General features: G+C 32.1%; 1 protein-coding gene across 3 annotated transcripts; it reads left to right on the top strand.

The window, feature by feature from the left end:
- The first annotated feature begins 2,274 nt into the window (after positions 1 to 2,274).
- LOC106757691 (kinesin-like protein KIN-7K, chloroplastic) lies at positions 2,275 to 19,200 on the top strand. 3 transcript variants are annotated; one of them, XM_022779062.1, is made up of 24 exons: positions 2,275 to 2,473; positions 2,834 to 3,111; positions 3,203 to 3,300; positions 5,028 to 5,117; positions 5,783 to 5,835; positions 6,907 to 6,972; positions 7,048 to 7,101; positions 7,246 to 7,305; positions 8,165 to 8,243; positions 8,663 to 8,730; positions 9,236 to 9,298; positions 9,415 to 9,519; positions 10,454 to 10,558; positions 10,698 to 10,805; positions 13,407 to 13,553; positions 14,443 to 14,625; positions 14,729 to 14,887; positions 15,514 to 15,732; positions 16,338 to 16,478; positions 16,588 to 16,710; positions 16,784 to 16,834; positions 17,140 to 17,187; positions 17,271 to 17,471; positions 18,349 to 19,200. In XM_022779062.1, exons 2-24 carry the CDS (start codon positions 2,852 to 2,854, stop codon positions 18,916 to 18,918), a joined length of 3,051 nt encoding a protein of 1,016 aa, XP_022634783.1. In that variant the 5' UTR covers positions 2,275 to 2,473; positions 2,834 to 2,851; the 3' UTR covers positions 18,919 to 19,200. The 3 variants fall into 3 exon arrangements, with proteins under 3 accessions (XP_022634783.1, XP_014495926.1, XP_022634782.1); XM_014640440.2 differs by having other exon boundaries at positions 2,275 to 2,484; XM_022779061.1 differs by lacking the exon at positions 2,275 to 2,473 and adding an exon at positions 2,522 to 2,661.
- The last annotated feature ends 1,511 nt before the right edge of the window (positions 19,201 to 20,711 follow it).

The following is a 20,711-nucleotide window of genomic DNA, read 5'->3' as shown; positions in this document are numbered from 1 at the left end:
TGGTTGTTGTGGTTGTAATTGACTACAACTGTGAGAAAGAAAAACTAATCATGTTATAAATTATACCTTAAGCAACACCACTTTGTTGTTTTAGAAGAAAGAATGAGATATGATTGAACTACTCCACAAGATTAAACCAAAATAATACTGGGATAAATAAGGTCATCGAATACATATTAATAAAAGTTTTAAAGCTGCCAGATATTCACATTTGTGTATTTTTTTCTATTCATATTTTTTACTTTTGTTTAATAAATAAAGGACGCATTGTATGAATCTATACAGAAAGATCCTAAAGTCAATAAACACTCTGATCTTAAAGTCAATAAATGTCTGATAGTACTAATAATAAATGTGCAATCAATGTAATTAAATGATCAATTATTTGAATATCAAAATCCAATATTTATAGATTTTAGAGTTAATTTCATATTAGTATTAGTCTAATTATGGACCAAACAATAATTATCTAGTTTAGTATTAATATAACCATTTTTAATGTTAATTCTATTTTTTTAGATCGATTGTTCGATGTCCCAACCAACCATAATAGAAACGTCTAATTATGGACCAAACAATAATTGTCTAGTTTAGTATTAATATAACAATCTTTAATGTTAATTCTATTTTTTAGATCGACTATTCGATGTCCCAACCAATCATAATAGAAACATAAGTTGATTGATGGTCTGATTCTTGAACTGATCGAATGGTCATATTATACACAATTTTTTTTTTTATATAATTCAATTAACTGGAAGTGTCAATTTAAATAATTTTGAACAAACTTAAAGTCATTTATCTGCCTACGTTTTGCTTAAAGCTATCTTTTCATGCATGCATGGAGACAAATATAAAGTTCATTGAAAGTGGGATTCATAACCTTGCAAGAATCAAATCTTCTTATCAGCTTCTTCTTCTTGAGGTTGCATTGAGTAGATAAACTTATGACAAGAAATCATGCATACGAGGTGTAAATGATCAAATTCATCCTTGAAAATGCGTAATGTTATCATTTTATTTAGTATCTGAAAGCAGCCTAGTTATAACAAAGTCTTTGAATATGAGGAAAAAAAACACCATTTGTTCTTCTATTACAGTAAGTTTGTTTATACAGGACGTGTCATTTGTCTACTTGCTAGTTAATTAAAGTTTTCTTTTAAGAATTACAACATAACCATGATGTTATTTTCATTTTACTTATTGAACTTAACCATTTACTATGACTATTTAACGGATAGATAATTCTCATTCAATAATGTGCAGTTTTGCAATTTATTTTTATTTTGAACTTTCAACTTTATAATTAGTCTCTGTACTATTCTAGAAATATTTATTTACTCGATAATTATTAACCAATTAACCAATGTGTATATATATATTAACCAATTAACCAATGTCAAGAGAAAAACTATAACAGAAAACTTTCAGTAGGGAAATTTTGCGAAGCTAAAATAATTCAATTTGGAGTAGTAAATAAATGAACTAATACTAGTTAGAATTGGTATAATGATAGAGAATCAAATAATATGCATGAGATTATAAATTTTAACATGGATATATGATCACTCTTACCAAACACCACACCATATCTGATGAATCTTATCAGTTTATTTATTTTATAAAATAAAAAATTGAATTTCATATTAGAGAACTCTTATAATGATAAAAAAAAGGATTTGAAAATAATTATAAGAAATTGCAAATAAAAAATTAGTCACACATGAAATATGTGTAAAATATCTCACAAGCTTTTTTGAAAAGAAAAAAAAAATATACTTTGTGATACTATTTAAAATCGTGTCTGACTCTTAAAACTGAGATAAATACTGTGCTGGCAGAAAGATATTTGTCCCAATACATGTGAATTCTCTACAGAGTGTAGTTTTGACTGACGTAATTAAAATCAAATAAATATAGTAATGAAATTATTGGTAAGGTTTGATTATTGATTAAAAAACCTTAACATGGAATAATACGGTTAGAGTAGCAAGGAAAGTGGAAAATTTGTTTACATTGAAGTGTAGAAAAGCTATGTGACTGTCATGGGTCCCATTCCTTGAAACATGCAACTGTCACCGGTGGCCTATTAGTAGTTAGAAATACCATTCTCATTCATTCGCACGCGCCTCTCGTGAAGCAGTTGAAGACAAATCAGGAACCCAAACACCGAGCTTCTGTCTATGCGCGCGCTAAAATGGAACTAAAGAAGATCATTAATTTAACCTTACAGCTATAGAGAGAGAATCGGAACGTAAGACCCACCACACCAACTAGCGTCTTTCTGTCTTCTTTATCCCAAAATTTCGGACTCTTTAGTCTCTTACTTACCACTGCTACTTTTTCTATCTTCCAACATAAAACCAATTATAATACTAATCATCATTCTCAATCATCACCAGAATAAAAGTTGGATCGATAATTAGCTTTTGTTAATGACGGGCAACCGGTCCTCATCGTCATCGCTTCCAAGGCAAGGCAAAGGCAATAACCTATTCTCACCTCTTTCTCTCTCTCTCTCTCTCTGCTGTTGAAGATGATATGCCATTTTTTCATTTCTCTCTAAACTCTTTTCACTCTTTTGGATCTGTCTCTTACTTTCTTTCTCATGCGATCTCTTTTCGTTAACTCCATAATGCGCTTCTGATTCCTTCCTTTCAGGTCCTTTATTCCTTTCTTATCTTCTATTTATCTCCTTTTCTTCTTTTCCATTCAATCAACCAATTCTTCTTTTTTCGTCTGATTGTTCTCTCTTTTCTTATCTCTGTATACTCTCATTTTCTGGTGACACTGTTAGTTTGTTAAACCTTGTTTGTTGTGTCTATTGTTGAAGGTTTGAGGAGAAGTGACAATGGCATCCAAACAAGGTGTGAAATCTAGAAGGTTTGGATTGAGTGGCTTAAAAGGTGCTAATTCCCCTTCTTCTTCAACTACGTCGTCTTCTAAACAGGTTCTGGATACATCCTTTGATGGCCAGAGCTCGCCGGCATCTTCCTCGGCTCGAAGTAAGCAGCGGCATTTTAATCCGGAGACTGCAGCTGCAACGCCTCCTTTGGAGCCACAGAGAGTGAAAGAAAATGTCACGGTGACGGTCCGATTTCGGCCTCTGAAGTAAGTGTGAGCTTTTCCAAGTCATGTGTCATTGTTGTGGCTGTGTTCTTCAGATGCCTGTTAACTTGATTGAGGTCTATGTCTGGGACAGTCCAAGGGAAATTCGTCAAGGAGAGGAAATTGCTTGGTATGCAGATGGAGACACTATAGTGCGAAATGAGTATAACCCTTCCATAGCATATGCATACGGTATAATATGCAAAACTGACATTTATGGATAGGGATTTTTGGTATTTTACATATTTGTTCATTTGACTTCTAGGGTGAACTGTGTATTATTTTGCATTCATAGGCATATTGACGCATTAAACTTTTCCGTGTTTGATTTTTAGAATACTATCTCATGACGATGATAGCTACAAAATGTTCTCGTCGTGATTATTCTTTTAAGGAAACTTTTCTTATACGAAAACTTCTCAAGACAGAACTAATAAAAAAAAATGTCGTAAAGCAAAACTTAGGAAAGATATATTCTTTTATAATGTTAGCTACCTTTCTAACCAATGGTACCACGACCAAAGTGTACTGAGCGTATCTGTAGACCTAATAACTTTTCCCTCCATGCTAACCTTAAAGCCTCTGAAATTAATTCTCAGAAAATGCTCCAAGTTTTCAGATAGCCGAGGGGTATTGAAGTTGGACAAACTTCTGAAGGATATCATGTTCCACACACTCCCAAATTAGATGTACTTCCTGTTACATACCTTTAGGGGAGATTGTGGTCCAAACAAAATGAGAAGCATTCAGAATGAATTTCCAAGAACTTATTTGGTGATGTTTTCTGGATTGGCAATTTGGTAGCATTTCTCAGCCTTTTAATGTAAACCATCCTTGCTCTTTTTGGGTGCCACAAGGAGAAAGTCACAAGGGAGACATTATAGCTATTGATTGAAACAGTATTGTTGGGCATCAATTTTTTAGAATCTCCTTCCTTACATGGCATTGAACAGATTTCCCTGCCGACCAAATGATCCTTTTTTCTGACACCCGACAAAAGAATATCCATGAAGCTTCTTCCTCTGAGTAGTCCCTGTTAAATATAGAGGGCAAGGAAAAGAAAGAAAACAATCTGCTGAGAATTTAGGAATTGTAATACTTTCTTATTCTTATTCAAGAGAATGTAGTGCATAGGTTCTGCATATCATCCATATATATATAGACTCTTGGTAGACTTAATTAATGGAGACTATTGCCTAGGATTATGATATATGATGCAACTTCCTAGACACTAGCACCCTTGAACAATAGATGCATTTTAGCATATCATACATAGACCGCCCACTCTTCAAATAAACCACACTGGGGTTTTATTGACGACAAATGCTAGACAAAACTAGGCTGAAAGCAAAATCTAACCTTATGGAAGAAAAAGTGTCTTTGCGGGTATCTCAATTTCAGTTATATTTTGGATCATGGGATCCCAAAGGAAAAACGGTTGAGAATGTCTTAATGTAGGAGGCTGTACTGAGAAAAGGCCATTTGAAGATTTGGCTGTTGGATCCAATCTAATAATCAACAGAGTTCAGAATATAGTCCTCTACATTAATTCTGGCCAACAGATTATTTGTTACATAAATTTTGAAGTGAACAACAAAAGCAGTAGTCAACAAAAATAGAGCTGTAGTACATGGATTAATGTTATCCATCGGATTCTACCTAACAAAACCAAAAACATCTGTAAAACTACAAGATCTTTATCAATAGTTCTCCTAGTGTTCATGACACAAGTAAATAATGATTTTCACAAAGATTTCACAATCCTATTTAAGATAGAAAGATTTCAATGTCATGAAATTGTATATTTATCTCAAATCCAATCAATCATCATGTAATGTACATTTCATGCTCAATAAATAGCCCCCTATCTCTCATTTGCTGATGCTATGTACTGATCTGTTATTTTTATTTTTTTCTAGATCGTGTCTTTGGTCCCACAACCACAACTCGTCAAGTCTATGATGTTGCTGCTCAACATGTCGTTAGTGGTGCTATGGAGGGCATCAACGGTAAATAACAGATTGAATTTACTACTTACCAACTATTTCAGTATGTTCATAAAACAAAATCTGTTCTTGCTTTAATCAAGTCAACCTAATTCCTTGATATAATTCGGATCACATTTTGGATGTATTAGATTTGAAATATTACTGAATCTTGATCAATGACAACTAATTAGGTAATTGTATTCAAGTTAGTCGACTCGGCTGATTACCTCTTGGCTAGAAACTGATGCTCACTTAAATTAGAATTTTTATTTTTACTTTAGTAGAGTTGCATCAAAAGATGTAAGAGCAATTTATTTTAGTCAAAGATTTCCTTATTTTACTTCTTGAACATGACAAAATCAGATATAATTTTGTATCAATGATCAAATACCTTTTAGAAAAATTCTGGGGGGACAAAACCACCCTCACAATTTTTATTCTTTTGTATAGATGTCATATCATTTGGCTTTTTTGGTCACTCCTCTTATAACACAACAATATTGCAAACCATGTTTGATTAGGCTATTAGCCTGATCATGATATGATCCCCAGAGGTTTGTGATTGGCATCATAGCAATCAGTTTGCACAGAGAAATATGTGGCTGAGTAACTTCCAGATTATTTTTTTGCTTCTATACCAGGCATATTGAATAATTGACGTATGAACTCCTCTGGTTTTCATACAGGTACGGTGTTTGCATACGGGGTAACAAGCAGTGGAAAGACTCACACAATGCATGTGAGACCTCCCTTATTTTCTTCCTTTATCTTTTGCTTGTTTATGATAAATTTATATATTGTTTTTTTTGTTTGGTCTTTCAATGTCATGTTATATAAGTTTATCAAACTTTTAACCATACTTATTTCACGAAAGAGCAATTGCTGACCATTGTGATACTTGCCATATTTTATTCTGATATACTATGGTGGGTTGGTAGCTTGAGGTTGTTTGTCTTTGTTGAGTTTCATGGTTTTTCTGGACTTGGACATTCAGTTTTGATGGAAATCTCATGTTGACTAAAAATAAGACCAATTTACAATATTTAAATGGATGCAAATGTCATCTTATAAATCAATTTTTTAAGGTTGAATTAGGTTTAAAATATATTTTTTAAAATGTTACTAGAGTCATTTAGAACCTATTCTAATGCGATTTATTGTTTGTTGGAACTATTATGTTATCCTCTATGAAGCCGCTATCATACCACCCACAAATTTTCAGTATTTGTTATACTCTCTAATTTGTTCCTTCTTGTCTCAAATCTATTAAATTTAGGTTAGTGAGCATAACAAGTACCGAAATTTTACTATCCCATAGAAGGTAACATGCTAATTTTGGAATAGTAAAAATTTGAATTGTTGTTTCTGATAGATGCATAAAAGTATTATTATTTGTCTTGGGTGTTACTTCGCTAGCTACTGTCATATTTTACTCAATAAATTCTTCATTGCTTGAACAAGCTCAAAATCATTTTGTTCAAAGCTGTAACTTACCGAGCCTTGATCTTTGTAAAGGTGGTCTTTTGACATAATTTGACTGCCATTATATTATTACATATACTGAACAATCTAAGGCTGCAAGCCCTGAAGAAGTTATTGTAACTTCGACCATTGTTTAGCCTTTACGTACCTTATCTTCTACTTAATAATCTGTCATGCTGCATAATGTGATAAAAAATAATTAATAATATCTGTTATTGTGACAATTGCTGATGGTGTTAAGTTCTTATATGAATTTGTATTAGTTGATGTGACACTATATGCTCATTAGTTCATATCATACCTCTTGCTCACAATTTCATATTTGCAGGGTGATCAAAGATCTCCAGGAATTATACCCCTTGCCGTTAAGGATGCTTTTAGCATTATCCAAGAGGTTGTCAAATACTACTCTCTTCGTTGCACCCTTTATTATAGAAATTACATAGTCTGATTTTTCTGTGTGCAACAGACTCCAAACCGCGAGTTTCTCCTTCGAGTTTCATACTTGGAGATCTACAATGAGGTAGGCTTTCTTGCTATGCAGTTCGTACCTTGTGATACCCTGCTCGTGTGGATTTTGTCTCCCATAGACATAGCTATATCCCTCGTGACTTTGCATGAAAAGAAATTTAATGAATGCAAATTTCAAGGCTTCTCTTTTATTTAGGTGGTTAATGACTTATTAAATCCAGCAGGACAGAACTTACGAATCAGAGAGGATACTCAGGTACTAATAGTAGCTTTTCTTATCTTTCTTACTCTATATTTATATCTATACCACTAAATTATGAGTGAAGATTCTGTTTTCCGAATTTATATGATTTATTCATACTTGAAAAGAGAACTGAAATTTTATATTATTTTTTACTTTAGATGTGCATTCAACATATAGATCGACATAAAAAAATAAATTATAGCAGAGATTTTAGGCTCCAAATGTTTATATGATAATAGTAAGAAGGAATTTAGGAAAATTAATTATAACTAAAATTATTAGGAAATATTCTACACATAATTAAACTTTACAATAGTCCTTGAAACTGGTGAATGAATATGTATTATACTCAACTTGTTGATATATCTTGATAGTGTTTCATGGGAAGTCCGTTGGTTAGTACATTTCCAGGGCAATTGAACCAAGTGACATTTTGATGCATAAAAGCAAATTTTGGTTTATAATTGGTGATTTACTCCATCTTCTTAAATGAATGATTATTAACAATTCTTGGATTTTACTGTGTTGAACATTAGTGAGATGAGTTTTTGAGAAATTAGTATTTTGTTGTCGAACCTAGTGAAAGATAAAATGTGAATCTAGTGGCAAAATGTTATTTTTATGTTTTATATAACAAATACCTAAACTGTTTCAGACACTGTTCCAAATACCTCTCAATGTGTACGATTCTTTATTTTGTTTCATAAACCTTCTTTCTTGTCATTTCTTTATATAGAGTGCATAATATAATTGAAGCCATCAGCATATTAACAAAGTCAGACGTATAGTTGTTGAAATACTTATTCAAAGTTCTATAAACAGAAGTATTTCGAAGGAGGCCTGTATCATTTGTACATTGAATAATATGTAGGGCACCTATGTTGAGGGAATAAAGGAAGAGGTTGTACTCTCCCCTGCTCATGCACTGTCTCTTATTGCAGCTGGAGAAGGTAAAATTTCCTGCTAGGTTTGTTTATATTATTTTAGTTTACTATCTTCAAGTACCATAATAACTGGACTGTTATGTTTTCTTCTCGTGTTTTGTACTTAATATATTAATTAATTATTTTTTATGTACTTTTGAATTGAGTATTTTGTGTAAAGAGTGATGAAGAAAGCAGGCTTTCACACTCATCTCCTTAATATTCATTGAGCTACTTTCTTATATTAAAATATTAGGTGCACTGTTTGGCAAATATAGTCTTCTCAAAAAGTAGTTAGTGTTTATAATAAAAACTAAATAAAACTGTTTACTGGTCATTTGAATGATCATAAGAATTGGGTTCTTCTATAATTCTACTAATGCCCCGCTGTTTTGTTATTTAATGCCCCTTTCTCTATTCTTGACAAAATTTCGATTTGATAACAGAGCACAGACATGTTGGGTCTACAAACTTTAACTTACTCAGCAGTAGGAGCCATACGATATTTACCCTGGTGCGTTTACACCGTCTCAAAGGAAGAATCATGCTGTTTTATCCTTTTAACAACATTGTTCTTAATAGTATGCACAAATTTTATCGATGTTTTTATGTTTACTTCATTGTGTTTATATCTTATAGTTACTACGTAGCACTTAGATGTAATTAGCGCATAATGTAGCTACACAGTTGATAGTTTATCTTGCCAAACAAATGAATTTGCACGGGAAAACTCTTGAATAAAAACATACCATTATTCAACTCAAAACTTCTTGATAAGAATTCCCCTTATTATCGTTTTTTTTTTTTTTTCTAAAATGAGGACCTGTTGGAAGATGGGGGTTGTATTAAAACTATATCCTAAATAGTCAGCCAGATCTTCAATGATAATTGATATCAATCTCAACCTTGAGTAGTTCAAGAACAAGAAAACGGAACACCAAGATGTTAGCTATTTTTATCAATTGCTTATGTATATGTTACTCTTTTATTCTTTTTAATTTCATACAGTTTTGTAACAGAGTATAGAGAGTAGTCCATGTGGTGAAAACAGTGAAGGAGAAGCAATAACACTTTCACAACTGGTAACCAACTTAAACTTTTCTGGTTGTATTTGCTTCAACATGGGTAATGATTTCATGTTCACGTTTCATATATTTTTTGGTTTCTTACATTTTTAATATTTTACTTATATTTGCAGAATCTCATCGATCTAGCAGGTTCGGAGAGCTCTAAAGCTGAAACTACTGGCATGAGAAGGAGAGAAGGGTCTTATATCAATAAAAGTCTTCTAACACTTGGAACTGTGAGGTCTCAAACCTTTTCTTCTCACTGTATGTTAGAATGCAATATAAAAATGTTTATTTGTTTTCCTTCACAACTAAAACCTTTATGGTCATGTGATCTAGAGTTCAATATTTTTTGGCCCCGATTCTTTCATACAAAAGTTAAATTTCAACGGTAGGTGGGCCTATGCATTTGCCAAGCTTTAAAGCCCTAAAGTGAGGAGACACACTTATGTGAAACCATTTATGTGCTTTAATCCAATAGCTTAAACTTTTGAAGTAATTAGTGCGTAACAGATCCGATTGCTAGACCCCTTATTGACATCATAGGACTTCAAGACCTGGTTTGTTGTGGGTTGCTGAAGCTAAATAAAAAACGGAATAGGGTGTTTCAACCTTGGGATCAAGTGGTGAACATGGTTCGATGACTTGAATTGTGGCTATAACTAAGGCCTTAAACTTTGGTTGTAGCTTATCCCTACCAGATTGTCTTTGCCAGTAGTCATCACGAACAAATATAATACACATATATGATGCATATCTAATACAACAATACTATCATTCTAAAAGTATGTAGGATAGAATACGTTTAAGATACATATCCTAATATGTATCGAAATTTATGAAACATAATAAATATATAAATTCAGTTCTACAAATCCAAAATATGACAAACTTCTTTGTCATTAACAAAAACAATTTAAATCAGGGTCATCATAAATCACTTGCTATTGGTCTAAAGTATGAATAACTTAACGATTGCTTTACTTTAGAATGTTTTCAGTTCTTCATCTTAAGATGTGCAGCAATCACTTGCATTTTCCTCTGTCATTGATAGAATGACAGTACATTGGTGTGCAGTGGTTTCCAAGCATAGATAATGCACTGGATGCTGTTATATTCAAGTATGTGTGTTTATGCCTGTGTTGAATTGTAATTATCTTTGTTCCACAGGTTATTTCAAAATTGACTGAAGATAAGGCTAGTCACATACCTTATAGGGATTCCAAATTGACTAGAGTACTTCAGTCTTCACTAAGTGGTCATGGACGTGTTTCTGTAAGGCTTCCCTTGTGTAGATAATTTTACATGCATGCATATATTTGTCAAAGTTAGATGTTATTTTACATTTCTTTGTGGTAGAAATGCTTAAACATAACTCATCAATTCTTATAGCTTATCGTCCTTTTAAATACAGCTTGTTTGCACCGTAACTCCATCATCAAGTAGTACTGAAGAGACACATAACACATTGAAGTTTGCTCACCGGGCAAAGTACATTGAAATACGGGCATCGCAAAACAAGGTATGTTAAATTTGATAACTACTTTTTGGCGAAATCAGAATTTTATTGCTACCTATAACAGAGTACAATATGCACACAATATAAAGAACAAGAAACAGCACCTAATCCTTCTTCTGCATAAATCCATTACTTGTATTATGTTAGAAACGAGTACAGAACATGAGCTTATTCATAAGATCTTCTGAGCAACAAGTATGCCAAAGTTCTCATTGTTATATTCCCTCCATGTATGATATTGGTAAGAGTAATGTTGCACGTGAATAATGGGTCTACCCCCTGTTTGTAAAGTACCCTGCGATTGAACTTATTTCTCCATAAGCATTTCTAGAAGAGAAAAGTAGGAGAAAAAATTATACGAGTTTCTCCATAAGCTACAATTAATTTATGCACAAGTCTTTTTTTTTCTTAATGGGCAGATGTTAGTTGTTAGTATTTAGATAGTGGAGGGAGTTGAATTGCACCCTCCCTTCCAACTTTTACTACTAAGCCAACATTATAGCACAAGTTAAAAATAAAAATTTAGAGAAACCATATGAGAAAACTTGTAGATATTAGCTTATGGATAAGTTAGTTTTAGCTTATGTAGAAGTTGATTTTATATTTTCTATTTATTTTCTGTCTTCGAAGTGCTTACAGATAACTTTTCCAAATCGACCTAATGTGGATTAGCAAATATTTATATGTAGTATAATATAACCTTTGAAAGAAAGTAGCCTGTTTATGTCGACCTCCCATATTCTGGCTGTTAGATTGTGCGTATTAACATATGAATTTGTTAGAAAACATTTGATTTATTAGGTTTCTGCAATCCTTGGAATATGTACTATTGGGAAAATAATATTGTAGGAAATGACTTAATTAGAAAAATAATAAACTCAAAATGGCATAAGTTCTTCACTGTTGTCCTGTAAATAGGTGTTTTCACTTTATTGATGTATATGAATGGCATACATGCTGATTCGGAATTGTTTCCTCTGAACAAAGTTATTCCCTAATTCAAGACATTGCCATCATAGTCTTAGTTCACAGATGTAGAACTCTGCCTTTGAGCACCCCTACTAGTGGAAACACAATATCCTTCATAACCCTATTTCATTAAATCTCATTTTGGTGGTAATCGATGGTTTAAATACAACTTGGGTATACAAAATCATTCCAAACAAATAAGCACCCTTTTAGTTTGAATTTCCAATTGATTGGATGGTCTTGCAAGTGGCCAGTTCTATTTGGACCTAGCATTTGTTAAATTGCTTCAATCATATACTCTCACTATAGGTGAAGACTAGCGAATAGTTTTTACATCTAACATTCTGAAATTCAGCATTTATTTTAAGAATCAAGGCAGCAAGGATCCATTATCATACATTTCATCGAAGCATGGATACCATGTCAATCACCAGCACTCATGATAGCTTAAGCTATGAGTTGAAGTCCCACAAGTGGTTTTTATATTTAAGAGTGGACATGGCTTTTGAGTTTAGAATAAAGCTTGGTGCATAGCCATATTCTAAACGCCTCTTGGGGCCATTTAGTACGGAAATTTCTCACATCCATCCCCAATGACAGTCCTTAAGTACTACTTCCTCATTTAGCTTCAGAGTTCTTCTTACCAATTCCATGTGCAATTCTGGGGCGTGTTTATCTCTCAATTTTAGTGGAAGAGAATGAGAGATGTTTTGAATATTTTTCTTTTTATTGCATTGTAATGAATTTCTATGAACCTTCAGATTTGAATGGGTAACCGGGAATGTTGAAATTATAGGGTTTTTGGTATTAAAGGAGAAAATGGAGTGAATAGAGATTTTGTATAATATTGTGGTGCGGTGTCCTGTGTTCCAAGTTGATACAAATCATAAAGCACTAACCCTTTTTTAGTTTGGACTTTAATGTGTAACTCAACCTTATATAATCGGTTGGGAAGATGAAGTTTTCTAGATTTAAAGAATTAGATTACTCATACCTCTAGTTGAGTGGGATCTCAATCCCTCGAGAGCTTACATCCTTGCTGCTAGACTCAAAGATACTTCACTTAGCCTTTTTGGTCAGTCTTTCTGGAAGTAGCCCCTTTTTCTATCTACTGGTGACAAACTTTGACAGGCCACAACTAATATAGACAAGGGGTAACCGTAATTTAGGAAAACTTTCTAGCACTTTATTTATAGTAATACTAGATTAAAGTCCTAACCGATATGGAAACAAATCACAAGATAATAAGGAAATGAGGAAACCCACTGCACTAATACTAAGAACATTTATAGAAACTAAACAATAGTTTTAAGAGATAATGCAAGATACTCTAAGTTACTCTAAACTGTAATGATTTGTTTTTTTATCAGCAACTAAAATTTATATTCATATGGTTGTATACAATAAACTGTAATGATATGATAAGATATTATTAGATGTCTTACATATATTCTAGAGGGGGGATTTTATATATATATATATATATGCAGTAGTTGGTGTTTTAATCTTTAAGAATTTGGTATTATATGTGTACTTTGGAAACAAGATGATGTTGACTTCTCTTTACTCCATTGCTCTATCCTTATTCTTTCTTCTCTCTTTATTTTATTTTTTTAAATTTAAAATTACCTGCAGATAATTGATGAAAAGTCACTTATCAAGAAATACCAACAAGAGATTCAATGCTTAAAGGAAGAATTGGAACAATTAAAGAGAGGTATTGTCACAGTTCAACCTAAAGATACTGGGGATGATGATGACATTGAGCTCCTAAAACAGAAGGTAGGTAATGTTATATATAAATCGTGGCCTTTTATTTTATTTGATTGTTAGGACTCTCGATATATAGGGAAGGGGTTCACTTAGTCCAAGAGTAACTCTTGCTTAATTTACTATACTTGATAACTTTTTATAAACCTTGAAGTTTATTAATCTAAGTTTTGGTTTGGGAAATCACATTAAGTAGATCATGCATACAAAGTTTAATACAATTTAAAAATAATGCTTTATTTCATCAATCGACTTCATTTAAATGTATATCAAAGATAATATCGCATGATTCTGTGGTTGAATTTGAGATTTGATATATATCAAAGATATCACAAGATATTACACACACACACATATTAGATTTCAAAATGTTAAATTTCTGCGCTTTCCTAGAAGTCGAGCGTGAACAATGGTACATTTCAATACTCCCTCCATGGTAGCTTGTGCACTACCTCTTTTTCATAAATTTTAATTAATAAAATTAGGTGTAATGAAGTTCCTTTTAGTCCTTACCATCTAAGCTCGATGGGACTAAAAGAGATTAAAAAGAGACATGCAATAGAGCATTATAAAAAAATATTATTAACTATAAGGTGTAAAAGGTAAAACTTTTTCAACTATGGAGACCAAGTGCAGTAACTTCCATTACTTAGCCTGTAACTTTTATTATTTGAGTCTGTAATTTTAGTGAAATGTGATTGTATTCCCTTTTTTGGTGGGAGTACCCAAGTGAACCCTGCATACATATACGCATTTTTATTAAATTCTAAAAGTTATAATGTACGAATTTCGAAAAGAATTTACTTAGTTATTGTGAAGTAAATTTGCTGCACATTGGGTTCCTCAATATCCTGTAGTTAGCGTTCTGATCTTGAATGGTTCTCAATTTCAATTATTCAAGTTAGAAGATGGTCAAGTTAAGTTGCAATCCAGATTGGAACAAGAAGAAGATGCTAAAGCTGCTTTGCTAGGCAGAATTCAACGGTTGACGAAGTTAATTTTGGTCTCCTCAAAAGCTCCACCATCTACAAGATTTCCTAACAGACCTGGTCCTCGTAGAAGACACTCTTTCGGGGAAGAGGAGGTATTACTCATGTTGCATCAACTCTCTCCCTTTTCTTCTAAATACTAGGATTTAATGTTACTTATAATTCTCTTCATTTTTTAATTTTCGGTTATGTTTTCAGCTGGCATACCTTCCATACAAAAGACGGGATTTAATCTTGGACGAGGAAAATGTTGATTTGTATGTTAATCTCGAAGGAAATGCTGCAATAGCTGATGATTCTCTAAAGGGCGAAAAAAAGATAAAGAAACATGGACTACTAAATTGGTTGAAGCTACGTGTGAGTTGTTCATCACTCCATTGTAGTTTGCTGAGGATTCGAATATTTGTTACATGATAGAAATATGTTTTTCCGTCTCTTTACTTGTAGAGCTTGCATAATTCTTTTTCTTCCGTTTTCTTTTAAGCTATCAGAGTTATGTGACGGATCCTCTTATTTGTTGTCCCTTAACCACTCGACGTATTTTAGCAATCAAGAATCTAAAATAATCTGTAGCTCTTGCAGCAAACGGGTTTAGCAATAGCTTTTTATGTACTCATTGGTATTGTTCCTTTATTCTTAACGACTCTTCGGAAAATGGTGTCATGAACTAACCGTCCCTTAAGCCTAAGCTATTAGGTGTCAATACATAAACTGTTTTATAAACAATTGCATCTCTAACAATTGGGATGCGTTTTGTTTCTTCGCTTGGAATCTAGGAAGTTTATAAGTAATATTTGACATTTGAGAATCACGTGTTTCAATTATCAATCCAAAACTAATTGCATACTGGTGTGTGCTTGATTAGGTTTCTTGTTTAACGTCTTATATAACATTAGCTATATAAATAATGAATCGTTTCATTCTGGGTACTTGCAAGTTGATTTCTGTATGTTTAAGATAGTGTCTTTCACTGTTTTTATCAGAAACGAGATAGTGCCTTGACAGGCACAAGTGATAAATCTAGTGGAGCAAAATCAACTAGCACACCTTCTACACCTCAAGCAGAAAGCGGTAATCATTTGGAGTCTAGACTTTCTCATTCTCAACCTGCAGAAAGCTCTCCCTCTGCTGATCTTGCATCAGAGGCAAGAGAGGATAAATATATTCACGAGGATAGTTTAATGGGGCAAGACACTCCTTTGGTATGTAAATGCTATTATTTATGTTTCTTACTGTAGCTATGATGAAAAAGGCCAATTACTAGCATTTGGAAAATTTCATATTCACTCATTGAACAGGACAAACAACTAGGCAGTGTATATATGCTTTTCCAAAAAGTGTAAAGTGATTGTCATATCAAAACTAACTTAAATGCTTTAAAACCACCAAAGGAAACCTCATTTTTGCTGGTACTTCCTATATTTTTTGGTCTCTGGTGTTACCCTTAAGTGCGGCCCAGTCAATAAGTGTCCTTGTCTAGCCAGAAAAGTTTCTTTTGGTGTCCCACATTATTTATTTGGATTGTGATCAGTTGTACCTCTTTTAGATTTCAAATATTACAATACTTCTTCATCTGCTGATCTCATTTTACTTGTTTGTCAAAGACACGGTAGCTGAGCTGATACTAATTCGCTGTTATCAGTGGGAAAATATCTATGACATTAGAATGAAGGAATATGGTGGATTTGTAATTCTTATATGATTCTTATGTCCTTGGCAAAGATGTGTGATGAGTATATATTATTTGGAAATCTATATTTTTACCTCATTAGATTGTGTTCTCATCGCATTTGGATTTTATTTCTAGACAAGCATCAAATCTGTTGATCAGATTGATCTTCTGAGGGAGCAGCACAAGATTTTATCTGGAGAAGTGGCACTTCATTCAAGTGCTTTGAAGAGGCTGTCTGATGAAGCAACAAGAAATCCTCAGAATGGTCAGATTCATGTAGGTTACCAATACCACTTTGTCTATATAGATGGAATCGTGTTTATTTGAGTGATTAGAGTTATTACTCCGACTGTTTGGCTGAAAATTTTTTGTAATTCAAACAAAGGTGGAGATGGAAAATTTGAAAGATGAAATTACAGCAAAGAGTGAACAAATAGATTTGCTGGAAAAACAAATTTCTAATTCTTTCATTGCTTCAGACAAGATTGAACAGTCAGGAGCTTTGCAGGTATGTTCACTAAGCATCATTATTACCGTTTCACTTGTTTTTAGTCAAGCTTAATACTTCATTTGTTCAACAGACTGTTGCTGAGCTGATGGCACAATTAAATGAAAAATCCTTTGAACTCGAGGTGACAGTTATTTACGCCTTGCTAATTTTTGCCAAATCCATTTTATTAGTTCTTAAATAAAATTATATTATAGTACTTTCCAATCGGAATAAAAGATACATTTTAGTTATGTCAACAATTTGATACAATCAATATTTTTAAAGCCATACTTTTCTGATCATGCAAGACAGCATAGGGTTCTTGTATAATTATGTAGCATAGACGTTTCAAATTCTAAAATTTCTACTCTGCATGAACATGTCTCCTTACTGGTTACTTTTAGATGATCCCAGTATTAACTAATGCACATTATTGTGCTAATTCAGGTGAAAGCAGCAGATAATCGTATAATTCAAGAACAGCTTAATCAGAAGGTGAAATATACCATAATTTTTTGTGAAATACTTATTGTATCTTTTTGTCGTGTCCTTAGCTAAGGGAGTAATTGGATTATCAGATTTGTGAATGTGAAAGCCAGCAAGAAACGATTGCCTCTCTGAAACAGCAACTTGCAAATGCGGAGTTGAGAAATTCCAGTCCTGTTGTCAGCCATTCACAAAATTTCTCAGTTACCAAAGACTATGGTGGTGAAATTCACCTTGACAAGGGGAATAAGATGATAAACAATTCTAATGAAGGGATTCATTTGCAAGTACAGGTATATTTTTTCCTTTCTGCAATCTTCGTTTTTCGGGTGCTCTTACAATTCTTAGTCTTGCATTCCTGTGTCTGTGATTACTTTTCCAGCAATTTGTCATAAAATCTGCATATTAACGTAATATGCATATTAATTTCTCATTGCAAACTACTTGTTTTTAACTTTACTATCACCGGGCAAAGATTTATTTCAAGAGCTCTATCTTGTTATGATTTGTGAGTGGCAACTGGCAAGGGAGCTACTCTTAACTGTTGGATCTACTTTACCACGTATAATCAAGATTAGAAATTACTTTAAATTACAGCTTGACGTTATATTCTAATCTTAGGCGATGTATATGATCCCATTGTCAAGCCCTGTACATCAAAACCTCAGCCTGTCTACAATCCCACGCTTTTACGTTTGAAAAGGTTGGAACGTACTCATGATTCGATTGATCCAATTTTGATTCAGCAAAGTACCTGATTTCCTATTTATTTCTGACAAAAAATTGAAAAGTGTAATTGGTTTAAGGGTCTGTTTGGATACATGCTAAAAGAGTAATTGGGAATCTCTCTCCATATATATATATATATATATATATATATATATATTATATTATGTATTCCAGTAAAAGAAGACAAGAAATGTTCATCAACTGACTGATTGTTTCTATCTGCCATCTATTCTGCGTTTAGTCAAGTTATCTTTGTGTGTATTTGGTATGGCGTGTGAAGTCTCCAATTCACGTTTCAAACGTTAAAAATGAAAGCTACTGAAAGCTACTCCAGCTATCCACGTTTGAATTCATCTAAAATCAAATTAAGCGTGCACTTCAAATAGCATAAGGTATTTTGTATATAATCATCATTCCCACTGATCTTGTGCACTCAATCAGACAAATGAGATAGAAGAGCTGAAGCAGAGAGTGGCACAACTAACAGAATTAAAGGAGCAGTTAGAATTCAGAAATCAGAAGTTGGCAGAAGAGAGTTCATATGCTAAAGGGTTAGCTTCAGCTGCTGCTGTTGAGCTTAAGGCACTGTCAGAAGAAGTTGCCAAACTCATGAACCAGAACGAGAGACTAGCTGCTGAGCTAGGTGCATCCAAGAATTCAACCACTGAACGTAGAGCTAGTGGCACAGTCCACAATGGGCGAAGAGAAAGCCATGTCAGAGTTAGACGAAATGATCAGGGTGGATCAAACACCAATATCAAGAGGGAATTAGCCCTGAGCAAAGAAAGGGAACTTTCATATGAAGCTGTACTTTTAGAAAAAGATCACAAAGAGGCCGAACTTCAAAGAAAGATTGAGGAGTCAAAGCAAAGAGAAGCATACCTGGAAAATGAGCTTGCGAACATGTGGGTCCTTGTAGCTAAGCTTAAAAAGTCACAAGGAGCTGAAACTGAAACTGATGTTTCAGGGTCTACTAGAGAGAGTGTGCAGATGAATGGTTTTGATGTTTGATGTGATATTGTAATAGTGGTTGTTGATCCATTATTACAATTTGCTTTCAATAGGAGTGGTTTGAGAGAGAGGTGTGTAAAGATTGTTGCTCTCTGGAAAGTGTGCTATTTTCTTTTCCTTTTTGGTCCATAGCCAAGCTTCGCATTCCTTCTCCCTGCATTCTTACCTCTATTCTTCCAGGTGTTGAGCTAATTTGGTTTTGGTTGACATGTCTAAGGAATCACATTCAAAGCATACAAAGTAATGCTGCCTTCAAATTTGCTTTCATAATGAACTTGCCCTCGTCTCCCTTTGCCTTATTTTTTTCCTGTTAATTACAGGACAAACATATTATTATTATTATTATTATTATTATTATTATTATTATTATTATTATTATTATTATTATAGTTAAATAGGTATAAAACTGAAGGCTAAAATCTTAATATAATGTTTAAGTTGAGTAGAACATTTACAAAAGTTGTATTGATTTTATAAAATTTACAAATTATTAGTATTATTATTACTATCATTATATTTTATTCTTAATTGTATTTTAAAACTAAAATAAAGAATAAAATAAATTATCCCAATACTAAAAGAAATTTTATTAATATTGTAATAACGCAATATGTTACAAACCATTCGCTTTTAATAATATAATATACTATAAATCAATCACTTTTTTTGCATAACTATTATTTTATTATTTTTTTTATTGCCACTAGTTTTAATAATACATTTCCGTGGTATATTTTTTTGCATTTTCCTCGCTTTTTCTTTTTGCATATCCATAAATATGGAAATTTCTAATTTAACCTTTTGAAAACTTTTTGAATGGTAGAATTCAAAAGATAAAAGTGCTTTTTAACTGTACAATTTGAAATTTATTTTCTTTATATATCTTTTTTGGATTATATAATTTAAAAGATATTTCCAACTTTTGAAATATACCATTTAAAACTCATTATTTTTCGTAAAAAAAAATAGATTAGACTATTTGAAAATTACTTTTAATTTATGAGTTATGATACATATATGAAATAAAAATTACCACCTTAATATTCATATTTACCTATCTTATGGTAAAGATGTAACATTTACACATGTGAGTTGGGGGATGTATTGATATTTTCATTCAAATAGTTATAAAAAACATATAATAATCATTATATTATATAAAATTATTAAATAATAATCAATTTTAAAGATTAAAATAATTGGTTATTATACTAACTAAATTAAATATTACTTTATAAATTAAAAATTATTACTATGCAAAAAAGTTTCTATTATAAATAAAAAAATATTATTATGTAAAATAGTTTCTATTATAAATATAAAATTATTATTGGTTTGTTAATTAGAATCTAAATTAGTTTCTAATAATGGATACTAATGTTTTAGCTAATTACTATCGGTGACTGTAAATTATTTAAACACTAATATTTTTATATTAACTAATTACTTTTAATTTCTAAAATTAATTGTTGTTTAATAATTTTCTTTTAGGATTAATTATATTTCATAAATATTTAATATTTATGAATATAATATTTGATGACGTTTATTACATTTATTATATTCAATAAATACTATTGAATGAATGCAATATTTAATGAATATAATATTTGTTAAGTATTAATACTAAGTACTTTATATAACTATTTATATAACTATTTTGAAATATAGAAAATCATATATATATATTGAATATAATAATAAAATTAGTTAAATATAATAGTTTATTATATATGATTAGACATTTCCAGATACATTTACTTACGAACAATTTTAATAATTTCAGGAAATTA

The sequence above is a fragment of the Vigna radiata genome, chromosome 3 (assembly GCF_000741045.1).
Source record: "Vigna radiata var. radiata cultivar VC1973A chromosome 3, Vradiata_ver6, whole genome shotgun sequence".
Lineage (NCBI taxonomy): Eukaryota > Viridiplantae > Streptophyta > Magnoliopsida > Fabales > Fabaceae > Vigna > Vigna radiata.
The sequence above is the reverse complement of the archived record's forward strand: the minus strand, read 5'-3'. Positions and strand labels throughout refer to the sequence as shown.